General features: G+C 49.8%; 2 protein-coding genes across 4 annotated transcripts in view; one reads left to right on the forward strand and one right to left on the reverse strand.

Annotated features, from left to right (window-relative positions):
- PDRG1 (p53 and DNA damage regulated 1) overlaps positions 1-6,986 on the forward strand; it is a 15,358-nt gene extending 8,372 nt beyond the window's left edge. The window contains exons 4-5 of one of the 2 annotated variants that reach the window (XM_026723040.2): positions 3,107-3,187; positions 6,435-6,986. In XM_026723040.2, the coding sequence (XP_026578825.1) occupies positions 3,107-3,187; positions 6,435-6,517 (164 nt within the window). In that variant the 3' untranslated portion in view covers positions 6,518-6,986. The remainder of the gene's footprint in view (positions 1-3,106; positions 3,188-6,434) is intronic. The other variant, XM_026723042.2, reaches the window with a different exon arrangement.
- A 1,455-nt stretch (positions 6,987-8,441) lies between these two features.
- Positions 8,442-22,900, reverse strand: part of TTLL9 (tubulin tyrosine ligase like 9) — a 30,701-nt gene continuing 16,242 nt past the window's right edge. The window contains exons 8-14 of one of the 2 annotated variants that reach the window (XM_087928785.1): positions 21,469-21,509; positions 18,508-18,595; positions 17,467-17,525; positions 16,010-16,206; positions 14,035-14,148; positions 12,208-12,329; positions 8,442-9,032 (exon numbers count right to left, since the gene is read on the reverse strand). In XM_087928785.1, the coding sequence (XP_087784911.1) occupies positions 8,962-9,032; positions 12,208-12,329; positions 14,035-14,148; positions 16,010-16,206; positions 17,467-17,525; positions 18,508-18,595; positions 21,469-21,509 (692 nt within the window). In that variant the 3' untranslated portion in view covers positions 8,442-8,961. The remainder of the gene's footprint in view (positions 9,033-12,207; positions 12,330-14,034; positions 14,149-16,009; positions 16,207-17,466; positions 17,526-18,507; positions 18,596-21,468; positions 21,510-22,900) is intronic. The other variant, XM_087928784.1, reaches the window with a different exon arrangement.

Genomic DNA, 22,900 nt, shown 5'->3' on the forward strand with positions numbered 1-22,900 from the left:
CCTGACAGTGAAGACAATTAACCAGTGGAACTGCTTGCCTCCAGAAGTTGTAAATGCTCCAACACTGGAAGTTTTAAAAAGATGTTGGATAACCATTTGTCTGAAGTGGTGTAGGGTTTCCTGCCTAGGCAGGGGGTTGGACTAGAAGACCTCCAAGGTCCCTTCCAACTGTGTTATTCTATTCTATTCTATTCTATTCTATTCTATTCCTATTATCTATTCTATTCCTATTATCCTATTCTATTCTATTCCTATTATCTATTTTATTCTTATTATCTATTCTATTCTATTCTATTCTATTCTATTCTATTCTATTCTATTCTATTCTATTCTAATTCCTATTCCTATTATCTATTCTATTCTATTCCTATTATCTATTTTATTCTTATTATCTATTCTATTCTATTCTATTCTATTCCCTCCTACTCTCTGAAATGCCCACTCCCTTCTAGCACTGACAATGTTCCCTAGTTGGGTCATGAAACGTCTCCAAGAAAACCACCCAGGTCAGAGAGCCCCAAGGACCCCGTTGTTTCATGAAGTTTCTCCTCCGATGTGGAAAGCATCACTATCCTAGTCCTGTATATGAAATGAAAACAGATCTTTCAGGGTGCCTGTACAGCAGGGGTCCCCAACCACTGGTCCCCGGACCGGGACCGGTCCGTGGAACAATTTCTACCAGGCCGCCGGTTTGCTGTGCGCCGTCATCTTGTTTGGATGAGAAAGTGCTTCCGGGTGAGCTTTTCCGGGTAGAAAGCGGCGTTTGGGTCCTGAAGGAATCCTCGCGCCTTAGTTTCATCGAAGGGGGGGGCTTCGAACAAAACTAAGGCGCGGGGATTCTTTCAGCACGCATGGCAAGGCGAGCCGAGCGACCGTCCCGAAGCCGCCGCGAAGCCCATCGACACAGGTACAAAGGAGGAGTTGAAGGTGGCGGGGAGAAGCGGAGGATGGCTGGCTGGCCGGTCGCTCGTCTCTCCTTGCCATGCGTGCTGATGCCGGTACCGGGCCGCAGATGATTTTGTGATGCCGGTACCGGGCCGCGGCACAAAAAGGGTTGGGGGCCACTGCTGTTCAGCACACAAAGGCTTTCCTGGGAGCTAAAGGAGCCAAAGGCTAAATTAAATTTTGCGCAATAAGAGAGGAGCAGATCTTTTGTTCTTTTTTGGGTTTGTCCGCCTCTTTCTTCCCACCTCCCTGCTTTTTTTTTTTTTCCCCCCCTGTGGGAGGATCGGCATATTTAGGAGCCAGATTGGATCTTCCCCCTCATTCCTTCTCGTGAGGGTGGCATAAGGGCTTGCCATGCTGTTAGAAAGCGGTGCCAGTCTCGGCACATGGCTCCCAGGGGCCATCAGCAGTTCTCTTCGGAGAAGACCTCTTTCAAACAAAACCAAACAGAAAAAGTCCAATCAAAACCACCCGTGTTTCTCAGCGTCTCAGCCTTTCCAGAACCTTTGGCTGAAATGTGCAAAGCGTGGAGAATTGGATCCCTGTCAGGACGACTCTACAGGATAAAAATCCAGGCGTGTTCTCGGCTACCGATCTCAGAATGAAAAAAATAAAATAAAATAAATCGCGGTGTTGAATTTTCCAAAAAGCACAGAGGTGCAAATCCAACTTATCTCTTAAAGCTAGAATGATTTAAAAATATATATATATAAAAAAATGTTTTCACAAAATCCGGTAAGAAGGGAATTCAGTGGTTGCAAAGGGTTATGCTGGATGTTTGTGTGTTTGTGTGAGAAAGAGAGGGAGGGAGGAAAGGAAGGAAGGAAGGAAAAGGAAAGAAGGAAGGAAGGAAAGGAGAGAGAAAGGAAAGAGATAAGAAAGGAAAGGGAGAGAGAGGAAAGGAAGAGAGAGAGTGAAAAGCAAAGAGACAGGAAAGTGAAGAAAGATAGGAAAGAGGGGAAAGGAAAAGAAAGAAAGGAAAGGGAGAAGAGAGAGAGGGAAGGAAGGAAGGAAAAGGAAAGGAAGAAAGGAAAGAGAGGAAAGGAAAAGAGAGAGTGGGAAGGAAAGAGAGAGTAAAGTGAAGAAAGGGATAGGAAAAGAAAGGGGAAAGGAAAAGAGGGAGAAAGAGGGAAGGAAAAGGAAAGAAGGAAAAAAGGAAAGAGAGGAAAGGAAAAGAGCGGGAAGGAAAGAGATAGGAAAGTGAAGAAAGCGATAGGAAAAGAAAGAAAGGAAAAGAAAGAGAGAGGGAGGGAAGGAAGGAAGGAAAAGGAAAGAAAGAAGGAAGGAAAGGGAGAGGAAAGAAAAGAAAGATAAGAAAGGAAAGGAAAAAGCTAGGAAAGTGAAGAAAGGGATAGGAAAGGAGAGGGGAAAGGGAAAGAGAAAGGGAGGAAGGAAGAAAAGAAGGAAAGGGAGAGAAAGGAAAGGAAAGAGATGAGAAGGGAAAGGGAAAGAAAGAGGAAAGGAAAAAAAGTGGAAAGGAAAGAGATAGGAAAGTGAAGAAGGGAAAGTAAAAGAAAGAAATGGAGGAAGAGAGAGCAAAGGGAAAGAGAAAGCAGAGAAAAAGTGAATCCTGCTCCTCCTCCATTGATTGGCCTGTCGGAAGCCGGCTGGGTAGGTCACAGACGGTAGTCATGTGATCACTGCAACTGTCATAAGTACATGCCAGTTGCCAAGCCTCTGAATTTTTATCACGGGACCACAGGGATGCTGCACCGGTCGTAAGTGCGAATACCGGTCATAGGTCACTTTTTTTCCAGTGTTGCAATGTCAAGCGGTTGCTAAACAAATGGCTACCTGGATCAATTTGAATTAATTCCGTTAATTTGAATCAATCAGTGGAATTGATTTGAATGAACCAATGGAATTAATTTAAATCAATCAGTAGAATTTGAATCCATGGAATTAATTTGAATCAATTAATGGGATCCATTTGAATTATTTAATGGAATTAATTTGAATTATTTAATGGAATCAATTTGAATTGATGCAATTTGAACCCATGGAATGAATTCAAATTAATTAACGCAATTTGAACCAGTTAATGGAATTAATCTGAATTACTTAATGCAGTTAATTTGAGTTAATTCATGGAAAATTCCAGCAGGCCTCTGTGTGGGCTTTCAATCTCACTAAGGGTTGGTTCTCTTGTCTTTTTCCACAGATCAAGAGCTGTTGGAGGAAGAAATTGCGAAATTGCAGGAGGAGCTCAAAGTGAAAGTTAGCAACCTCATGGAAGCCCAAGGTAGATAGGTCCCCCCACTGCCTCCCTAACCTGGTTCCAAAGGAAACCGCAGTTGCCTTTTCTTCGCCTTTTCCATGTGCTAATTGTGTTGAATGTCATCTTAATCTTGCTTGGTGCTATTGTCAACGCACTGGAGCTGAGGGATAGGAAGTGTGTGTGTGTGTGTGTGTGGAATAGAGATAGCTGGGGTTGTGTAGCCAAAACACAATACTTTTTCCTGGGAAGGAAGGAACTTCCAACCGCTGGCTGGAGAAAAGAGGAGGAACCAAGCAAGCTGCCAGCACGTATGTTGGTCAATGGGACTGCTTGGAGAGAAAAGGGAAACTTACATTTTTAATTACCGTATTTTTGGACCATAAGACGCACTGGACCGATCGGACGCACCTAGGTTTAGAGGAGGAAAACAAGAAACAAAAAATAAGTTTTTTGCCTTTGCGCATCCCATTTGTCTTCTCCCCGGCGTCCAGAAGCATCCCAGAGGCCTCCGCGGGTCCCGTTTTTGCCCTCGGGCGTCAGGGAGGCCCAAAACGGGACATGCAGAGGTCTCGGAAGGCCAAAAAAAAAAGGCCCATATTCTCTGTATAACATGCACAGACATTTCCACTCACTTTTTTGTGGTGGGGGGAGAAAAAAGTGTGTGTTATAGTTTGAAAATGTTGTGATTCGCCGGCAGCGGGTGCAGACGGCTGATGTCTTGGAGAGAGAGGACAAGGGGCCTGCGTGGGAGGCAGGGATGGGGCCAGGACCATCAGGGAGGTGGAGTGCTGCCTTCGGAGAGGGTGGAGGCTGGCAGCAATGAGGAAGAGGCCCCTGAGGAGCCTGTGCCCACTGCGCGTGCATGCAGGGCTGCTCGAAAGGAAGAGCAGCTGCAGCAGCACAGGCGACTCAGGAGTAAGGCTGCAAGGTGATAGCCCCTCCCCGAGGAGATAAAAGCCAGCCGAGAAATCACAGTTCTTTGCAGGAAGCAACAACGTTTTTGCACTCGAGCCTTGTGGACTTTCAGACTCTCTTAGTTGGTGTTTGGAGACTCTTTTGTGTTTGAACTATTTCTTGGCAACTTTACCTGTTGTTCTTGGCAGACTTGCACCACCTCGGCAAGGCTCTTTCATATCAGAGACAATTAGTTTGAAACAGCCTTTTAACCAGGAAGGAAGGGAATTTGTTGAGAATCCTCCAAATGTTTTGCTGTTACCTCCGTTTTGTGTTTGTTTCTTTGGAACAAGGTTTGGGTCAGAACAGAAAAATATGCGAGGTGAAAACCACGGGAACCCTCAGAGTTGGTTTTCACCAGCCTGTGCCAATACGATATCTCCCAATAAAGGTGTTCTTTGAGGAATCTACCTGCTAGAGGGGGCGTTACTTGGAACCCTGACAGCTGTTGGATTCTGTTTGGAGCACCGAGTGGCACAAGGAAGATTTCCTTCTCTCCAGTCGGAAGGTTGTTCCTGAGAGGCCGTGTGGGGCAGTGGGGAAGGGGCTGGACTAGGAGCTGGGAAACCCCCAAAATTCACAGTGATCCCCTGAGTATTTTTGGCCCATTCCCTACCACTCAAAATCCCAGAGGCGATGTGGTAGATGAGGAGGAAGCAGACAGGTTCTTTTTTTAAAATTATTTTTATTTCTTAATTTTATTTAGGTTTTGTATCTGGGCTTTATTTATTTTTATATATACTTAATACTCCCTTCTTCCTTGTTTGCCCACAGGAACTGTCAGGTGGGGTAGGCTGGGAGACGGGGATTGACAGCTTTCACGACGAATTGGGACGGGGTGGAACTCATCGACTCCTGGTGATTGGCCCAAAGTCACCCAGCTGGCTTTCATGCCTAAGGCGGGACTAGAACTCCCGTCTCCTGGGATTGGCCCAAAGTCACCCAGCCGGCTTTCATGCCTAAGGCGGGACTAGAACTCCCGTCTCCTGGGATTGGCCCAAAGTCACCCAGCTGGTTTCCATGCCTAAGGCTGAACTAGAACTCACCGTCTCCTGGGGATTGGCCCAGTCACCCAGCCGGCTTTCATGCCTAAGGCGGGACTAGAACTCCCAGTCTCCTGGTGATTGGCCCAAAGTCACCCAGCTGGTTTTCATGCCTAAGGTGAACTAGAACTCCCTGTCTCCTGGGATTGGCCCAGTCACCCAGCCGGTTTTCATGCCTAAGGCTGAACTAGAACTCCCCGTCTCCTGGGGATTGGCCCAAAGTCACCTGGCTTGTTTTCATGCCTAAGGCTGAACTAGAACTCCCCGTCTCCTGGTGATTGGGCCAAAGTCACCCAGCCGGCTTTCATGCCTAAGGTGGACTAGAACTCACCATCTCTGGTGATTGGCCCAAAGTCACCCAGCTGGCTTTCATGCCTAAGGCGGAACTAGAACTCACCGTCTCCTGGTGATTGGCCCAAAGTCACCCAGCCGGCTTTCATGCCTAAGGTTGAACTAGAACTCCCCATCTCCTGGTGATTGGCCCAAAGTCGCCCAGCTGGCTTTCATGCCTAAGGCGGGACTAGAACTCACCGTCTCCTGGTGATTGGCCCAAAGTCACCCAGCCGGTTTTCATGCCTAAGGCGGGACTAGAACTCCCAGTCTCCTGGTGATTGGCCCAAAGTCACCCAGCCTGCTTTTCATGCCTAAGGCTGAACTAGAACTCCCCGTCTCCTGGGATTGGCCCAAAGTCACCCAGCTGGCTTACATGCCTAAGGCGGGACTAGAACTCCCCGTCTCCTGGGGATTGGCCCAAAGTCACCCAGCCGGCTTACATGCCTAAGGCTGAACTAGAACTCACTGTCTCCTGGTGATTGGCCCAAAGTCACCCAGCTGCTTTTCATGCCTAAGGCTGAACTAGAACTCACCTGTCTCCTGGGATTGGCCCAAAGTCACCCAGCCGGTTTTCATGCCTAAGGCCGGACTAGAACTCACTGTCTCCTGGTGATTGGCCCGAAGTCACCCAGCTGCTTTTCATGCCTAAGGCTGAACTAGAACTCACCATCTCCTGGTGATTGGCCCAAAGTCACCCAGCCGGTTTTCATGCCTAAGGCGGGACTAGAACTCACCATCTCCTGGTGATTGGCCCAAAGTCACCCAGCCGGTTTTCATGCCTAAGGCGGGACTAGAACTCGTCTCCTGGGGATTGGCCCAAAGTCACCCCGCCATCCTTCACGCCAATGATGGGACTCCAACTCACCGCCGCCTGGTGCCTTAAGCCCCTGAACCAAACCGGCTGCTAATGGTTTCACGACGTCTCCTTAATCTTCCTGCAGGTAAACCGGAGCTGAAAGGCTACGATTTGAAACCCTTGACGGCTGAAGAAATGTGGTTCATGAGGAAAGTGGTGGACGGCTGAGGCGTGGATTCAACGCGGCGGCCGTTGTCCTGGGCAATGTGCAAAAGAAAGTTGCTTTCCATGCTCCGCGCTCCATGCTTCTACGCTCTCGAGCATATTCGCCAAGCCCTGGAGCATTTCATGGGCGTCTTCACGCCCTTCTCTTAAAGCTAGTGAGATGCCTCCAGATTTGACCAGAGAAGACCTCGTTGACCTTTTGAGGATTTGGAAATGTGAAATTTTTGAGGAGGGAGTCCCTTGAGGTCAGACTTTTGCACTTTGGAGATTTGATATTGAATGCGAACGTTTGCAAAATGCGGTTGTAGGCCTTCACGCTTTTCGGCCAGTTTTTTCGGCGCAGGGTCTGTGTGACAGTACATTGAATAAGATTCCAACGTCCGTTGGGAGAAGGGTGAGAAATGATTCCTGCTTTGCTTTGGTTGTGTCTGTCCACCCACAACAATTGTCTCTATTAAAACTCTACAAAAGAGTTTTATCCCCCGTTTCGTTCATGGCTTTGCCGTCTGTTTATAGGCCCTAGCTTGCCCTGCCAATGTTAGTGGGATTGTGGTTTTCTTCTAGCTAGTTCCTTGGTTAGGCTGTCCTTTAACCTAGTCACTGTATCTAATCAGAGAACAAAGCCCATTCCCTCGTAGCACTGATGATGTCACCTTCCTGGGTCATGAAATGTCTGCAAGAAATCAACCAAGCTCAGAGAGCACCAAGGACCCCACAGTCTGTCCTTCTGTCCTTCCTTCCTTCCTTCCTCCCTCCCTCCTTCCTTCCTTCCTTCCTTCCTTCGCCTCTCCTCTCCCTTCTAGCACTGATGATGTCACCTACTTGGGTCATGAAACGTCTGCAAGAAATCAACCAAGCTCAGAGAGCACCAAGTACCACACAGCAGTCATCATCATCTCCTCCTCCTCCTCCCCCTTCTCTTTCTTCTCCTCCTCTTCTCCCCTTCCTTCTCCTCCTTCTCTCTCCTCCTCCTTCTCTTCCTCCTCTTCTCCTCCTCCTCTTTTCCTCTTCCTTCTCCTCCTCTTCCTCCTCCTCCTCCTCCTCTTCCTCCTTTTCCTCTTCCTTCTCTTCCTCCTCCTTTTCCTCTTCCTTCTCCTCCTCCTCCTCCTTTTCATCTTCCTTCTCCTCCTCCTCCTCCTCTTCTCCTTTTCCTCTTCCTCCTCCTTTTCATCTTCCTTCTCCTCCTCCTCCTCTTCTCCTTTTCCTCTTCCTCCTCCTTTTCCTCTTCCTTCTCCTCCTTCTCCTTTTCATCTTCCTTCTCCTCCTCCTCCTCTTCTCCTTTTCCTCTTCCTCCTCCTTTTCCTCTTCCTTCTCCTCCTTCTCCTCTTCCTTTCCTCCTCCTCCTCTTCTTCTCTTCCTTTTCTTCCTTCTCCTCCTCCTCTTCTCCTTTTCCTCTTCCTTCTCCTCCTCCTCCGTTTCCTCTTCCTTCTCCTCCTCCTCCTCCTTTTCCTCTTCCTTTTCCTCCTCTTCCTCCTCTTCTCCTCCTTTTCCTCTTCCTTTTCCTCCTCCTCCTTCTCCTCCTCCCCTTCTGGCACTGATGATGTTCCTAGTTGGGTCATAAGACGTCTGCAAGAAAATCAAGCTCAGAGAGCACCAAGAACCACACAGTCGTCTTCTTCTTCTTCTTCTTCTTCTTCTTCTTCTTCTTCTTCTTCTTCTTCTTCTTCTTCTTCTTCTTCTTCTTCTTCTTCTTCTCCTCCTCCTCCTCCTCCTCCTCCTCCCTCCTCCTCTTCCCCCTCCCTCTTCCCCCTTCTTCCCTCCCCTCCTCCTACTCCACAAACTCCACTCCTTTCTCCCCCCACCCGATGATGTTACCTAGCGTGGTAAGGAAACATCTGCCAGAAAGCCATCCAGCTCACCAAGGACCCCACCCACCGTTTCCAGATAACCGTCTTTGCCACGAAGGTCGAAAGGAGGTTTTCAGATGCTCTGTAGCGCAAAGGCGTTCTTTTTTTATGATTCCCGCTCGCTCCAAAAGATTTGAATTGGAATCAGGATGGCAGAAGCCCCCCGACCCCCCGACCCCCCCGGCTAAGATTTCCTCTTTCCGCCCGGCTTCGGCGTCCACGGGGTGGAAGTTGTGCCACTGGGCTGAGCAAATACCTTCTACAGCCTTTTCCCAGCGTTTCGCAGCCCGTCTTGTCTCCGGAAGGCACCTCCACCGCGGCCGTAACTTCCTGCTTGCGCATCCATCTTCAGAGCCGGTCGAAACGCCTTCAAGGTCGAAGGATGTGACCCCCCCACCCCCTTCCAAAATAAAGGGGCATTCACCTGACATCCAGGTAAAGGCAGAAATCCTGGGAACGGTTCCTTTGGTTTAGCTCTGTAAAGCAGGGACTTCCTCCCATCCCCGTCTGGCTTCTGGTCGTTATTATTATTATTATTATTATTATTATTATTATTATTATTATTATTATTTTAAATCTTAGCCATCTTCTGGCTGAGCGTTAATTCTTGTGCTGCGCCTGGAACGACTTGAAAAGTTGCTTCAGCTGCTTCTTCCTGTCGTTGCTGTAACCTGCAGTGGAGGAGACACAATAGAATAACAAAGAGTTGGAAGGCACCTTGGAGGTCTTCTAGTCCAACCCCCCCCCCACCCGCCTGCTCAGACAGGCCTCTCCCAGACAGGCTTATCCCATCCCAGAGAAATGGCTGTCCAGTCTCTTCTTAACACCCCCCCACACACCAGTGATGGAGCACCCACAATTTCCAGTGGCAAGCAGTTCCACTGGTTAATTGTTCTCACAATCAGGAAATTCCTTCCTTAGTTCCAGGTTGCTTCTGAATAGTTTCCATCCGTCGCTGCTTCTCCTGCCTTCTGGTGCTCTGGAGAATAATTTGGCCGCCCCTCAAATACTAGAATAATGCTATCATGCCCCCCCGTCCCCCAGTCCTTCTTCATTAGGCTACTCAATTCAGACTTGAGCGGGAAGGGACCTTGGAGGTCTTCTAGTCCAGCCCCCTGTTCAAGTAGGAGACCCTTACAGAATTACAAGGGTTGGAAGGGACCTTAAAAGGTCTTCTAGTCCAACCCCCTGCTCAGGCAGAAGACCCTTACAGAATTACAGAATAACAAGGGTTGGAAGGGACCTTAAAAGGTCTTCTAGTCCAACCCCCTGCTCAGGCAGAAGACCCTTACAGAATTACAGAATAACAAGGGTTGGAAGGGACCTCAAGAGGTCTTCTAGTCCAACCCCCTGCTCAGGCAGAAGACCCTTACAGAATTACAGAATAACAAGGGTTGGAAGGGACTTTAGAGGTCTTCTAGTGCACCCGTCAAAATACAGAATAACAAGAGCTGGGAGGGACCTTAAGAGGTCTTTTAGTCCAGCGGTCGCCAACCGGTGGGCCACGGCCCACTGGTGGGCCGTGAGAAAATTTTGGTGGTCCGCAGAGAAATGTCACCCCCAGAGCACCCCCACAAAGCAATTAATCCCGGCTGCGCAGAAACACAAGGCTGCGCCGCCCGCAGGAAGGCTCCCCGTCCACTCACTCCTTACCCGGCAAACTTGCCCGCTAAATTGCTATTTTTCCTTTTTCCAACCATCAGCTTTGCCGGGAGATTTAGATTAGCTAGGAAGTAGGAAATGGTTGGATTTCTTGCTTTCTAGCTAAGCACAGCTGAACCTCCCTTAGGACTGAAGGTTTGCTTGCAAGCAAATTCAGTGCAGACTCACGGCAAGCAAATTTGGGAGACTGAGCTAGCCGATGGCAGATAGATCACCGAATGACTCAGTGAGCAACTCAGTCTGCCTGCTTTGCCTCATTTTGGATAAAAGTTGCTCTTTTTTTTTAAATAACAAATTCAATATTTACATGCACGGTGTGTTATGAGTTAATTTTGTGAGTTTGCTCGCTAGTAAATTTTATGTGACAGACTGAGCTAGCCGATGGCAGATAGATAGATCTATGAATGAATCTATGATTCTGTGAGCAACTCAATCTGCCTGCCTGCTTGGCCTGATTTTGGATAAAAGTTACTCTTTTTTAATTAAAAAAAAATCAATATTTGTATCAATATTTATAATATTTACACACAAGCCATGCCCACCCAGTCACATGACACCAAGCCACACCCACAAATTAGGCCACGCCCACAGAACCGGTTAGTGATCCCTGGGATCTAAAATTATGAGTTTGGTGGTTCCTGAGGTCCAAAAGGTTGGCGACCCCTGCTCTAGTCTATACCATTTCAGACAAATGGACCTTCAATCCCTTGTCGAAAACCTCCAGTATTGGCGATAACACAAGGTTAAATTAAAAAAAAATGGTACAGGGAGGTCCTTGATATACGACCACAATCGGGACTGGAATTTTCATTGTCGAGCAAGGCAGGTGTGTCCGATCTTGCAATCTTCTTTTTTTTTTTTTAACCTTGGTCATTGAAGCAAATCGCTGCAGTTGTTAAATGAACCGTGCGGTTGTTAAAGTAGACCTCAACTCAGTGACCCCCAACAGAGCCTAAAGTTGATGTTGTTAAGTGAGACGGTGGGGTTTTGCCCCCGTTTTGCGAACTTTCTGGCCTCGGTTGCTAAGTGAATCACTGCAGTTGCTAAGCGAGCAACCCGATTGTTTAAGCGAATCCTGTTTCCCCATTGACTTGGCTGGTCAGGTCGCAAGAGGAGATCCCACCGCCCATGGGGCACAGTCACGTTCATAAAATAGGAAGGAACCATTGGCTGAGTATCTGAATTTTGATCATGGGGGACCATGGGGATGCCGCAAAGGTCGTAACTGGGAAAAACTAAGGGCCGTTGCAATTTGGAGCGGTCACTAAACGATTTGCTGCAAGTCGAGGACTTTGCTTGTGGAAACGATACTTGTGTCCCTGGGACACTGTTTGTTGTTCCCCGCCAGCAGCCAGAGGAGTTGTCGGCAGACTGGGACAGCGAGGAGGTTGGGGAGGAGCCAGTCCTGGAGTCTGGGGAAGGCTCGGACGAGGGCTCTGCATCGGAGGCAGAGATGGGCCAGGACTGTCTGACAGTTTATCAACTGCCTTCAGAGTCTGATATCAGTGGGGCAGAAGAACAGCTGGAGCCTATTCCCAGTGTGTGCATGCACAGAGCTGCCAGAAGAAGGGAACAGCTAAGGAACAAGGGCTGACTCGGGAGTAAAGGCTCAGGTGGACGGTGAAATGGCCCCTCCCCTAAGGAATAAAAGAGGACCGAAAGGGAAGTGGGGTTTGCAGGAGACAATTAGTTCAATTCATGAGGGTGAAGATCTGTGCCTGAGTCCTTGCCAAGTCATTGCTGCTACAGCCTGGCGTTTGGAAGCTATCGGCCTGGCAACTCTCCCAGCCTAATCAAGGTCTGTGGTTGTGAAATCTCATGAAAGACTGTTTGCCGGGACTTTGCTGGAGAGGAAATCGCTTTAACCCGAACAAAAGGGGTTTTATCGGGACGAGGCGTCCGGCTTCGTGATCTTGGGAAGAAGCCTAGGTCAGGACATGGTTGCCAGGCTTCCTAATTCGAATCCCGTGACCATCGGGGATGCCACGGCCGTCGTAAAGTGGGGGCCAGTCGTGAGTCACTTTCTTCGGCACCCTTGTAACTTTGAATGGCCATTAAATGAATACTCCGTTAAGTCGAGGACTGCCTGTCTTGGGACCATCCCGCCACAATGCACTGCCAGCCTCCAAAACATCAACATCCCACCCTCCGGGACCCTCACACAGGAGCCACTGGGTGCCATACCTAGGTGTGTATTTGCCACAAAGCCGTTCATCGGCGTGTCCAGATTGGTGTCTTCTTTGCTGACGGGGCCGTCGTTCCACATGAGATCAAAGCCCCCGATGCGTTTTTCCTTCCCTGTCAAACTGCAAGGACAAAGAATGAGAGGAAGGAAGGAAGGAAGGAAGGAAGAAAGGAAAGAGAAGGAAGGAAGGAAGGAAGGAAGGAAGGGTGGAAGGAAAGAAGGAAGGATGGAAGGAAGAAAGAAAGGAAAGGAAGAAGGAAGGAAGAATGGAAGGATGAAAGGAAGGAAGGAAGGAAAGGAAGGAAGGAATGAAAAATGGAAGGAAAGAAGGAAGGATGGAAGGAAAGGAAGGAAGGGAGAATGGAAGGAAGGAAGGAAAGAAGGAAGGATGGAAGGAAAGAAGGAAGGAAGAATGGAAGGAAAGAAGGAAGGATGGAAGGGAAGAATGGAAGGAAAGAAGGAAGGATGGAAGGAAAGAAGGAATGAAGAATGGAAGGAAGGAAGGAGGGATGGAAGGAAAGAAGGAAGGAAGGAAGGAGGGACTAAAGGGTGACACGGTAGCATCTTCCAATATTTGAGGAGCTGCCCCAAAGAAGGGGGGATGTCAAGCTATTCTCCAAAGCACCTGAAGGCGCTTTGAAGATATTGCATTAATATTGCACTAAACAGCAGAAATTCAACAGAACTCCTGCCCTGGGATAGAAGCTGTTTTTCAGCTTATTTGTCCTTGTTTTTATTATTCTGTACCGTCTGCCAGATGGTAATAATTCAAAAAAAAGGGTTCCCAGGATGAGATGGATCTTTGAGGATGTTTTGAACTTTCTTAAGGCAGTGGGAGCTCTAAAGCTCTTCCAAAGAGGGGAGAGGGCAACCCAGGATCCTCTGGGCAACGACGTTCACCCTCTGGAGTGCTTTAAATTAATGTTCCTTCTGCGCCAACTCAGGAAGCTCAAACGGCCCAAGGAGCTGCTGATCCAGTTCTAAAGAGGAACTATTGAGCCTGTCATCTGCACCTCTATCACTGGTTTGGGTTCTCCAACCCAACAAGACACACACAGACTCTACAGTGGAATTAGGACTGCAGAAAAAAAAAAAAACAATACCCACCTGCCTTCCGTTGAGGACCTGTACACTGCACGAGTCAAAAAGAGGGCTGTGGAAATATTTACACACCCCTCACATCCCGGACATAAACAGTTTTCAACTCCTCCCCTCAAAACAACGCTTATAGAGCAAAGGTCTTCAAACTTGGCAAGTGTAAGACTTGTGGACTTCAACTCCCAGCATCCCTGAGCTAACACGACTGGAGGAGGAACTCTGGGAGTTGAAGTCCACAAGGCTTAAAGTGGCCATGTTGGGGGACCCCTGGCTCAAAGGATCACATCCACACCTGCTCTCAAATTCAACCTCCACCAATATGATGGGTCAGTCAGCATCAACATCCCCAGATAGTGGCTGGTTGGTTGGTCTCTCTCAGAGGTCTCCAAACATGGCCGCTTTAAGACTTGTGGACTACAACTCCCAGCATTCCTGAGCTAACACGGCTGGAGGAGGAATTCTGGGAGTTGAAGTCCACAAGCCTTAAAGTGGCCATGTATGGGGACCCCTGCTCTTATCTGGAAGGGATGAGGTTGAAGATGACCAGCCCGAATGGATCATGTATGGTCAGATCTTGATTTGTGGCAAGAAACAACAGGGCAGCCATGAAGTGAGGACGTTGCTTACCTCTTTTGTAAGCTTTCTCGGTGTCTCCTCATGTTAAGTTGTGGAAAAAAATGTGTTCCACCCCCCACCGCACCCCCAATCGGTCTTCGTGTGCTACTCACCGGCCTTCCATGTCCACAATGTTCAATGTGTCCTCCAAGATGCGTGTCTTGAGGTCGTGGTCTTCCTGGCTGCTGGCGGTGAGGGATGGAGAGGCATTGACCTCCAGCAACCACCTGTGCGGGACAGCACAACGAAGGTCAGAGACAGAAGGGGGATCGGTTCCTGCTTGGGCAGGGGGGGTTGGACTAGATGACCTAAGAAGGTCTCTTCTGACTCTCAATCGGTTGCAGGCTAAGCTTTGGACGGTTCTTCTAGCCCAACTGTTTGGAAGCCTGGGTCCTTTTTCTTGCAGATGTTTCATGACCCAACTGTGGAGCGTCACCTGTGGAAGGGAGTGGAGTTTGTGGAGAGGAGGAGGAAGAGAACTATGGGGTATTTGATGCTCTCTGAGCTGGGTGGTTACCTTGCAGACGTTTCATGACCCAACTAGGGAACATCGTCAGTGCTAGAAGGGAGCTAAGGAGGAGGATTGTTGGGGTCGTTTGTGCTCTCTGGCCTTGTTTGTTTGCAGATAGTTCATGACCCACCTAGAGAATGCCATTGGGACTAGGAGGGAGGGGAGTGCTTGAAACTGCTTTCCCTTGCAGCACTGATGAGGTTACCTAGTTGGGTCATGAAATGTCTGCCAGAAAATCACCCAACTCAGAGAGAGCCAAGGATGATCACCTCCACCACCTCCTCCTCTTCCTCCTCTTCTTTTCTTCCTTCCTCCTCCTCCTCTTCTCCTTCCTCCTCCTCTTCCTCCTCCTCTTCTTCTCCTTCCTCCTCCTCCTCTTCTCCTTCCTCTTCCTCCTCCTCCTCTACTTCCTCCTCTTCCTCCTCCTCTTCTTCTCCTTCCTCCTCCTCTTCCTCCTCCTCCTCCTACTTCCTCTTCCTCCTCCTCCTCCTCTTCTTCTCCTTCCTCCTCCTCTTCCTCCTCCTCTTCTTCTCCTTCCTCCTCCTCCTCCTCCTCTTCTTCTCCTTCCTCCTCCTCTTCCTCCTCCTCTTCTTCTTCTCCTTCCTCCTCCTCTTCCTCCTCCTCCTCTTCTCCTCTTCCTCCTCCTCCTCCTCTTCTCCTTCCTCCTCTTCCTCCTCCTCTTCCTCCTCTTCTTCTCCTTCCTCCTCCTCTTCCTCCTCCTCCTCTCTGCAAACCCCACCCTCTTCTAGCACTGATGTTGTTACCTAGTTGGGTCATGAGATGTCTGCCAGAAAATCACCAAGCTAGGAGAGTACTAAGGACCCCATAGCCATCCTCCTCCCCACTCGTATCTGCAACCCCTCCCCCCCCCCCAACATTGCTGAGGTTACCTAGTTGGGTCATGAAATGTCTGCAAAACAACAACAACAACAACAACAACCAAGCTCCAAGAGCTTCAAGGACCCCTTGCCAACATCAAGCCACAGAAGTAGCCGTTGTCAAGTTATAACTGCAGCTGGGACCCGGATTTCCACTTGCTAAGCCACTAATGTAAGAGGAAGATATTTAATATATTGAATGACTCCTCTCATCCGGGACATCATCTCTTTGAACTATTACCATCGAGAAGGAGATTCAGGGTATTAAGAACAAGGACGACTAGATTTAAGAACAGTTTTTTATCCAAGTGCAGTTTTGAGTTTGAATGCAGGGTCATAAGATTTTTGTGGAATTTAATGGCTGAGAGTAATGGGGTATTTACATGTTTAAATTGTATAGAGATTATTGTATGGTCTTTTGTCTTTAGTTTTATTTTTCTTTCAATGGTGTTGTCCAGTTTTACTTGTGGAAGAGCACCTAATTTCGTTGCACCCGCTTGCGAGTGTAATGACAAATAAATTCTTATGTCTTATGTCTTAATCAAGTGAGTTATAACATGGCTGGCTGGCTGGGGTCTTCCGGGAGTCGAATTCCACCCCTGTCTTGAAAGGTCAAAGGTTGGGCAGGGGGGGGAACGCTGCCTGAAGACACACACACACATACACACACACACGCACACGCCCCGCTGCCCTGCTTACGGCTTGAGGTTCTGGTCGATCAGGATGTCGTAGCCGTAGAGCTCGAAGCAATGCTTGTCGCTGATGATCACTTTCTGGACGCTCTGGAGACTCTTGATGAAAATGTTGTCCATCTCGGAGAAGAGCATCTCCACGGCTTCGGCCCCGTGCTTGGCCGTCAGGTAGAGGCGGAACTGTTGGATCATCCATTTGCAGCCCTGCCGCGAAAGAAAGCCAGAGGCGGATGTGGCATGAGGGATGAAGAGGAGGAGGAGGAGGAAGACGACAACCGTCGTCACAAAAGCCGACCAGCTCTGGAGGGAAGGGCCTCTCTGAGGTTCATCTCCAGAAATGAGATCCTCTCCCCCCGCTGCACACCGGCTTCTCTGTCTTTGGCGCCGTAACATCGCCTCTCCGTCAGCCCATCGCCCATCCACAGATTTCAGGATTTATTTTGCTTTTTAGGGGTCGGTTTGTGGGGTCCTTGGTGCTCTCTGAGCTGGGTGGTTTTCTTGCAGACGTTTCAAGACCCAGCTAGGGAACATCATCCGTGTTAGAAGGGATGGGGGTTTGTGGAGAAGAGGAGGAGGAGGGAGGAAGGAGGAGGAGGAGGAGGAGGAAATGTAGGTCTTTGGTGGTTTCTGAGCTTGGGGGTTTTCTTGCAGACATTTCAAGACCCTACTAGGGAACATCATCAGTGTTAGAAGGGGGTTTGTGGAGAAGAGGAGGAGGAGGGAGGAAGGAGGAGGAGAAAATGTAGGTCCTTGGTGCTCTCTGAGCTTGTTGGTTTCCTTGCAGACGTCTCATGACCCAACCAGGGAACATCATCAGTGCCAGAAGGCGGCGGGAGGTGGGGGAATGTGAGGTCCTTGGTGCCCTCAGAACTAGGTTTTCTTGCAGACGTTTCACGACCCAACTAGGTAACATCATCATCAGTGCGAGAAGGGAGGAGGGTTCGCCGAGAGAAGCGGGTGGTTGAGGGAGAGGAGGAGGAAGAAGACGACTTTGAGGTCCTTGGTGCTAACAGGACAAGCATATAAACAGAAAGTAAACTGCACTCCCTTCTAGAACTGATGATGTTTTCTGGTTGGGTCACAAAACATCTTCAAGAAGAGCACCAAGCACCCCACCGTTTCTCCATTTCTCCTCCTCCTCCCTGTAAACACCATTCCCTTCTAGCCCTGATGATGTTACCTAGTTAGGTCACGAAACGTCCGCAAGAAAGCAGTAGCCGCAGACACACACCTCAATGCAGTCACAGTCAACATCTGGGCGTTTCTGACAAACCTCCCTTTCCTTCATTATTGGAAAAAAATAACCAATAGCCGCCTTGGAGCTCCGTCCTTATTTTTTGGGGGGGCTTCATTTTAAAAACAGGATTCTTGCAAACCACTCAAAGAACTACCGCACGGCTTTAGAAGGGGAAAGACCGAGAGTTATAAACAGGAGATTTTTTTTTTTAAAAAAAACACGCCTACTTTCTCGGGATCGTAGTCGGGGGCCGTCTTCTGCACAGCTACATTGGTCAGGTGAATGTCTGGCATCGAGGAGCTAAGGATCGTGCAGATGGGAAGAAAACCGTGCAGGTAAAAGTCCTCGATTTTCAACTGTTTGTTCAGCGACCGCTGGAAGTTACAGCGGCACCGGAAAAGGAATTCCTGCAACGCCCAGCTACCGACTTCCCCGTTATCGGCCACCTCCTTCCTTTAATCCTTCGTAGCAAATTCCCGTTATGTATTAAATAAGTGGTTTCCAAACTCAGCATGTTTTAAGATGGGGGGGACTTCAACTCCCAGAATCCCTAGCCAGCCATGCTGGGTCATCGTGGACCAGTCGCTGTTTTTTAGGCCTAAGAAGGAGGCACTGGCAAGGCAGTTACCAGAAGTCAATATTTAATTTTGAAGACACACCAAAATGATAAATGGTTTGATTACTTCAGTGGTGCTCAACCTTGGCAACGGGGGGACTTCAACCCCCAGAATTCCCCGCCCAGCATGTTTTAAGATAGGTGGACTCTAACTCCCAGAATTCCCCAGCCAGCATGTTTTAAGATGGGTGGACTCCAACTCCCAGAATTCCCCAGCCAGCCTGCTTTAAGATGGATGGACTCCAACCCCCAGAATTCCCCAGCCAGCATGCTTTAAGATGGATGGACTCCAACTCCCAGAATTCCCCAGCTAGCCTGCTTTAAGATAAGGACTCCAACCCCCAGAATTCCCCAGCCAGCATGCTTTAAGATGGGTGGACTCCAACTCCCAGAATTCCCCAGCTAGCCTGCTTTAAGATAAGTGGACTCCAACCCCAGAATTCCCAGCTAGCCTGCTTCAAGATAAGTGGACTCCAACCCCAGAATTCCCCAGCTAGCCTGCTTTAAGATGGATGGACTTCAACCCCAGAATTCCCCAGCCAGCATGCTTTAAGATGGCTAGACTCCAACTCCCAGAATCCCCCACTCACCCTGTCCCTGCCTCCCCCTCCCCAGTAGCCCCTTCCGTCTCCGGAAGCAGGTCTCAGGATACACTGATCATCCAAGGTGTTCAGGGTGTACCGCGTGTTGGAGAAGCGAGCAAAACCGTCTCGGTACAGCCACGCTTTGAGAGGGAGATACTGTGGGAAAGAGAAGTTGGTGAGGGGAGCCCAGGATCGTCCCAGAATTCCCCAGCCAGCAGGCTTGAGTATGAATGGACTTCAACTCCCAGAATCCCCTATTCAACATGCTTGAGGATGAATGGACTTCAACTCCCAGAACCCCCTACTCAGCATGCATGAGCCTGAATGGACTTCAACTCCCAGAACCCCCTACTCAGCATTCATGAGCCTGAATGGACTTCAGTTCCCAGAATCCCCTACTCAGCATGCATGAGGCTGAATGGACTTCAGTTCCCAGAATCCCCTACTCAGCATGCATGAGGCTGAATGGACTTCAACTCCCAGAATTCCTAGCCAGCATGCTTAGGGTGAATGGAACCATTTCCCTACATGCTTAAATATGGACTTCAATTCCCAGAATCCCCTGCTCAGCAGGCTTGAGGATGAATGAACTTCAACTCCCACAATCCCCTAGTCAACATGAAGGTAGTCCTTGACTTACAACAGCCAATGGGAGCCTCTGAAGGTCATCAGTCTTGACCGGATGTAAAGCAGGTCAGGAGAACCAGCCTGATTTTACGACCGCTGGTTTGCCGCAATCATGAAGCAAAGGGTGGCGGTCATAAAGCCAGCTCCGGTCATTAAGCGAACTCAATTGCATTGGGCATTTTGAATGGAAACCAGAAGCAAGCCTCAATTTTGGACCAAAATTGCACAACTGTGATGTGATGCAAGACGTTGGAAACAGCCAGGGCTGGGATTCAGCCGGTTTGGACCAGTTCGGGAGAACCGGTTGTTAAATTTACACCTGGTTTGCCATACCGGTAGTGGAACTGACCGGCTGGCCCCGCTCACCTTGCCCCTCTCCTCCCAGGAGTCTCCACGTGGCCTGTTTTGGATACAGGTAAGGGCAGGGACCGCGCAGGGGTAGGATTCAAAGATCTCCGCAACCGGTTCGCTACCGGAACTTCCTGTTTCCGGCTTCCGGTGGGCCTCCAGAGCCCGGGGTAGGCCGTTTTCACCCTCCCAAGGGTCCGGAGGCCTCCCCCGGCTTCTGGGAGGGCAAAAACGGCCTCCCCCGGGCTCTGGAGGCCTACCGGAAGCCGGACTTCCGGGAGGCCCATTTTCCCCCCTCCCAGAGCCTCCGTGCAGGGACAGGGTTGGCGGGTCCAGCTGGTCGTTTGAAATACCAGTTTGGCGAACCGGATGTAACTTTTAACATCCGGTTTGCCCGAACTGGTAGAATCCCACTCTGGGTCCGCGTGGAGGCTCTGGGAGAGGGAAAAATGGCCTGGACCGGAAGTCCAGAAACGGGCCTGTTTCTGATTTCCGGAGGGCATATGGAGCCTGAGGGAGGCCGTTTTCCCCCTCCCAGAGGCCTGAGGGAAGCCTCTGGACTCTTGGGAAGGGGAAAAATGGCCTTCCGGAAAGTTCCAGAAGTCCAGATATGGGCCTATTTCCGGCTTCCACAGGACCTCCGGAGCCTGAGGGAGGCCATTTTCACCCTCCCAGAGGCCTGAGGGAAGCCTCTGGACTCTGGGGAAGGCAAAAAATGGCCCTTCAGGAAGTCCGGAAACGGACCTGTTTTTGGCATCCGGAGGGCCTATGGGGTCTGGGGGAGGCTCTTTTCGCCCTCCCAGAGGCCCAAGAAAAGCCTCCGGACTCTGGGAAAGGTGAAAAATGGCCTTCCCGAAAGTTCCGGAAGTCCAGATACGGGCCTATTTCCAGCTTCCGCAGAACCTCCAGAGCCTGAGGGAGGCCATTTTCACCTTCTCAGAGGCCCTGGGAAACCTCTGGACCCTGGGGAAGGCAAAAAACGGCCCTCCCGGAAGTTCTGGAAGTCCGGAAATGGGCCTCTTTCTGTCTTCACAAGGGCCTCCGGAGCCCAGGGGAGGCTGTTTTTGCCCTCCCAGAGGACCCCGGGGAAAGTGAAAAATGGCCCTTCTGGAAGTTCTCGAAGTCTGGAAACAGGCCTGTTTCTGGCTTCCAGAGGGTCTACGGAGCCTGGGGGAGGCCGTTTTTACCCTCCCAGAGGCCTGAGGGAAGCCTCTGGACTCTGGGGAAGGCAAAAAATGGCCCTTCAGGAAGTCCAGAAACGGGCCTGTTTCTGGCTTTCAGAGGGTCTACGGAGCCTGAGGGAGGCCATTTTCACCCTCCCAGAGGCCTGAGGGAAGCCTCTGGACTCTGGGGAAGGCAAAAAATGGCCCTTCAGGAAGTCCAGAAACGGGCCTGTTTCTGGCATCCGGAGGGCCTATGGGATCTGGGGGAGGCTCTTTCTGCCCTCCCAGAGGCCCAAGGGAAACCTCCGGACTCTGGGAAAGGTGAAAAATGGCCTTCTGGAAAGTTCCGGATGTCCAGATACGGGCCTGCTTCCGGCTTCCAGAGGGCCTCCGGAGCCCAAGTGAGCCGTTCAAAGTTACAACAGTGAGGGGAAAAAAGAGACATGACCATTTTTCACACTTATGACCGTTGCAGTCTCCCCCTGGTCACATGATCAAAATTCAGGTGCTTGGCCACCGACTCGTATTTGTGATGGTCGCAGCGTCCCAGGATCACGTGACGTGATCCCCTTTTGCGACCTTCTGAAAACCGAGGCCAATGGGGAAGCCGGATTGACTTAACTGTATTACTCGTTTAACAACCGTGGTGATTCACTTAAGAACTGGGTTACTCACTTACCGACTGGAGGGATTCACTTAACAACCGGGGGCAAGAAAGGTTGCAACATGGCACGAAGCTCACAAGAGAAATTTTTCACTTAACAGTGGAAATGTTGGGCTCCGTTGTGGCCGTAAACCAAGGACTGCCTGTGTTCCCAGCATTTCTCCAACCTTGAATTTGATTAAAAAGCATTTCCACTGGAGTGGGGAGAGAAAGGACGGTTCACTCACCGACATTACCAAAACGTAGACCCGTAAATCAAATTTCCGTCCTGGGACACAAAGGGAAATAAATCAATTAAATCTATAAAATACTTATTGGATTTTATTAAGAAGGATCTCCCTATTCTCCAAAACACCTGAAGTCAAGAAAAACAATCACCGATGGGAACTAATCAATGAAAGAAGCAACCTGGAACTAAGGAGAAATTTCCTGACATTAACCGGTGGAACAGCCCGCCACCAGAAGTTGCAAATGCTCCAAAACTGGAAGTTTTTAAGAAGAGATGGGACAGCCATTGGTCCGGAATGGGATAGGCTTCCTGCTTCAGTAAGAGGTTGGACTAGAAGACCTCAGTGGTCCCTTCCAACTCTGTTACTCTATATGAATGTTGTTCTGTGATATGACGCCTTCATTCCGGGGGTCTCAAAAGATGGACTGATGTCTCCCCGGCGGATCCCAAGCAACTTCAAGGGGTCTCAGGAGAGAGGGAGGGAGGGAGGGAAGGAGAGAGAGGGAGGGAGGGAAAGAGAGGGAGGGAGGGAAAAAGAGGGAGGGAGGGAAAGAAGGAGGGAGGGAGGGAAAGAAGGAGGGAGGGAAAGAGGGCAGAAAAGAGGGAGGGACGGAAAGAAGGAGGGAGGGAGGGAAAGAGGAAGGCGGAAAAACGAAGGGAGGAAAAGAGGGAGAGAGGGAAAGAGGGAGGGAGGGAAAGAGGAAGGGAGGGAGGAAAAAAGTAGGAGGGAGGAAAAAGGAGGGAGGGAAAGAAGGAAGGAGGGAAAGAGAGAGGGAGGGAGGGAGGGACAGAGGGAGGGACAGAGAGGGAGGAAGGGAGGAAAAGAGAGGGAGGGAAAGAGAGATGGAGAGCGAGATCTATGATACATACATAAAATGGGGCTAACCTCACTTAACGGCAGAAATTTCGGTCTTACGATCATTGGTGTCGTAAGTTGAGAAGTACCTGTAATGCAGTTGTGAAGTGAATCCGGCTTCCCCACGTACTTTGCTTTTGAGAAGGTCGCAAAAGCAGGTCAGATGACACTTTGGGGATGCTGCAAAATTCACTTAACAACCATCTTCCTTAGCAACAGAAATCGCTAGGGCTCCATTGCAGTGATAGGACTAACTCAGTGATGGCGAACCTTTTTGTTGTGGTGTGCCGAAAGCATCGCACAATGCAATGCAATGCGCCCTGCCCTCCCTGCGCATGCGTGTGCAACACCCCCGCTCCCCCCTCTATCTGCACTGCGCATACGCGCACCTCCCAGCTGATTTTTGGCCCGTTTGAGGCCGTTTTTGCCCTCCCGGGGGCTCGAGGGAAGCCTCTGCAGCCTCGGAAGGCCGAAAAACGGGCCTGTTTCGTCACTTCCGGTATTTCCAGAAGGTCCATTTTTTGGCCTCCCGAGGCTGCAGCGGCTTCCCTGGAGCCTTCAGGAGGGCAAAAAT

Source organism: Pseudonaja textilis, chromosome 3 (assembly GCF_049901715.1).
Source record: "Pseudonaja textilis isolate UNSWEBS1 chromosome 3, rPseTex1.2, whole genome shotgun sequence".
In the NCBI taxonomy this organism is placed as follows: domain Eukaryota; kingdom Metazoa; phylum Chordata; class Lepidosauria; order Squamata; family Elapidae; genus Pseudonaja; species Pseudonaja textilis.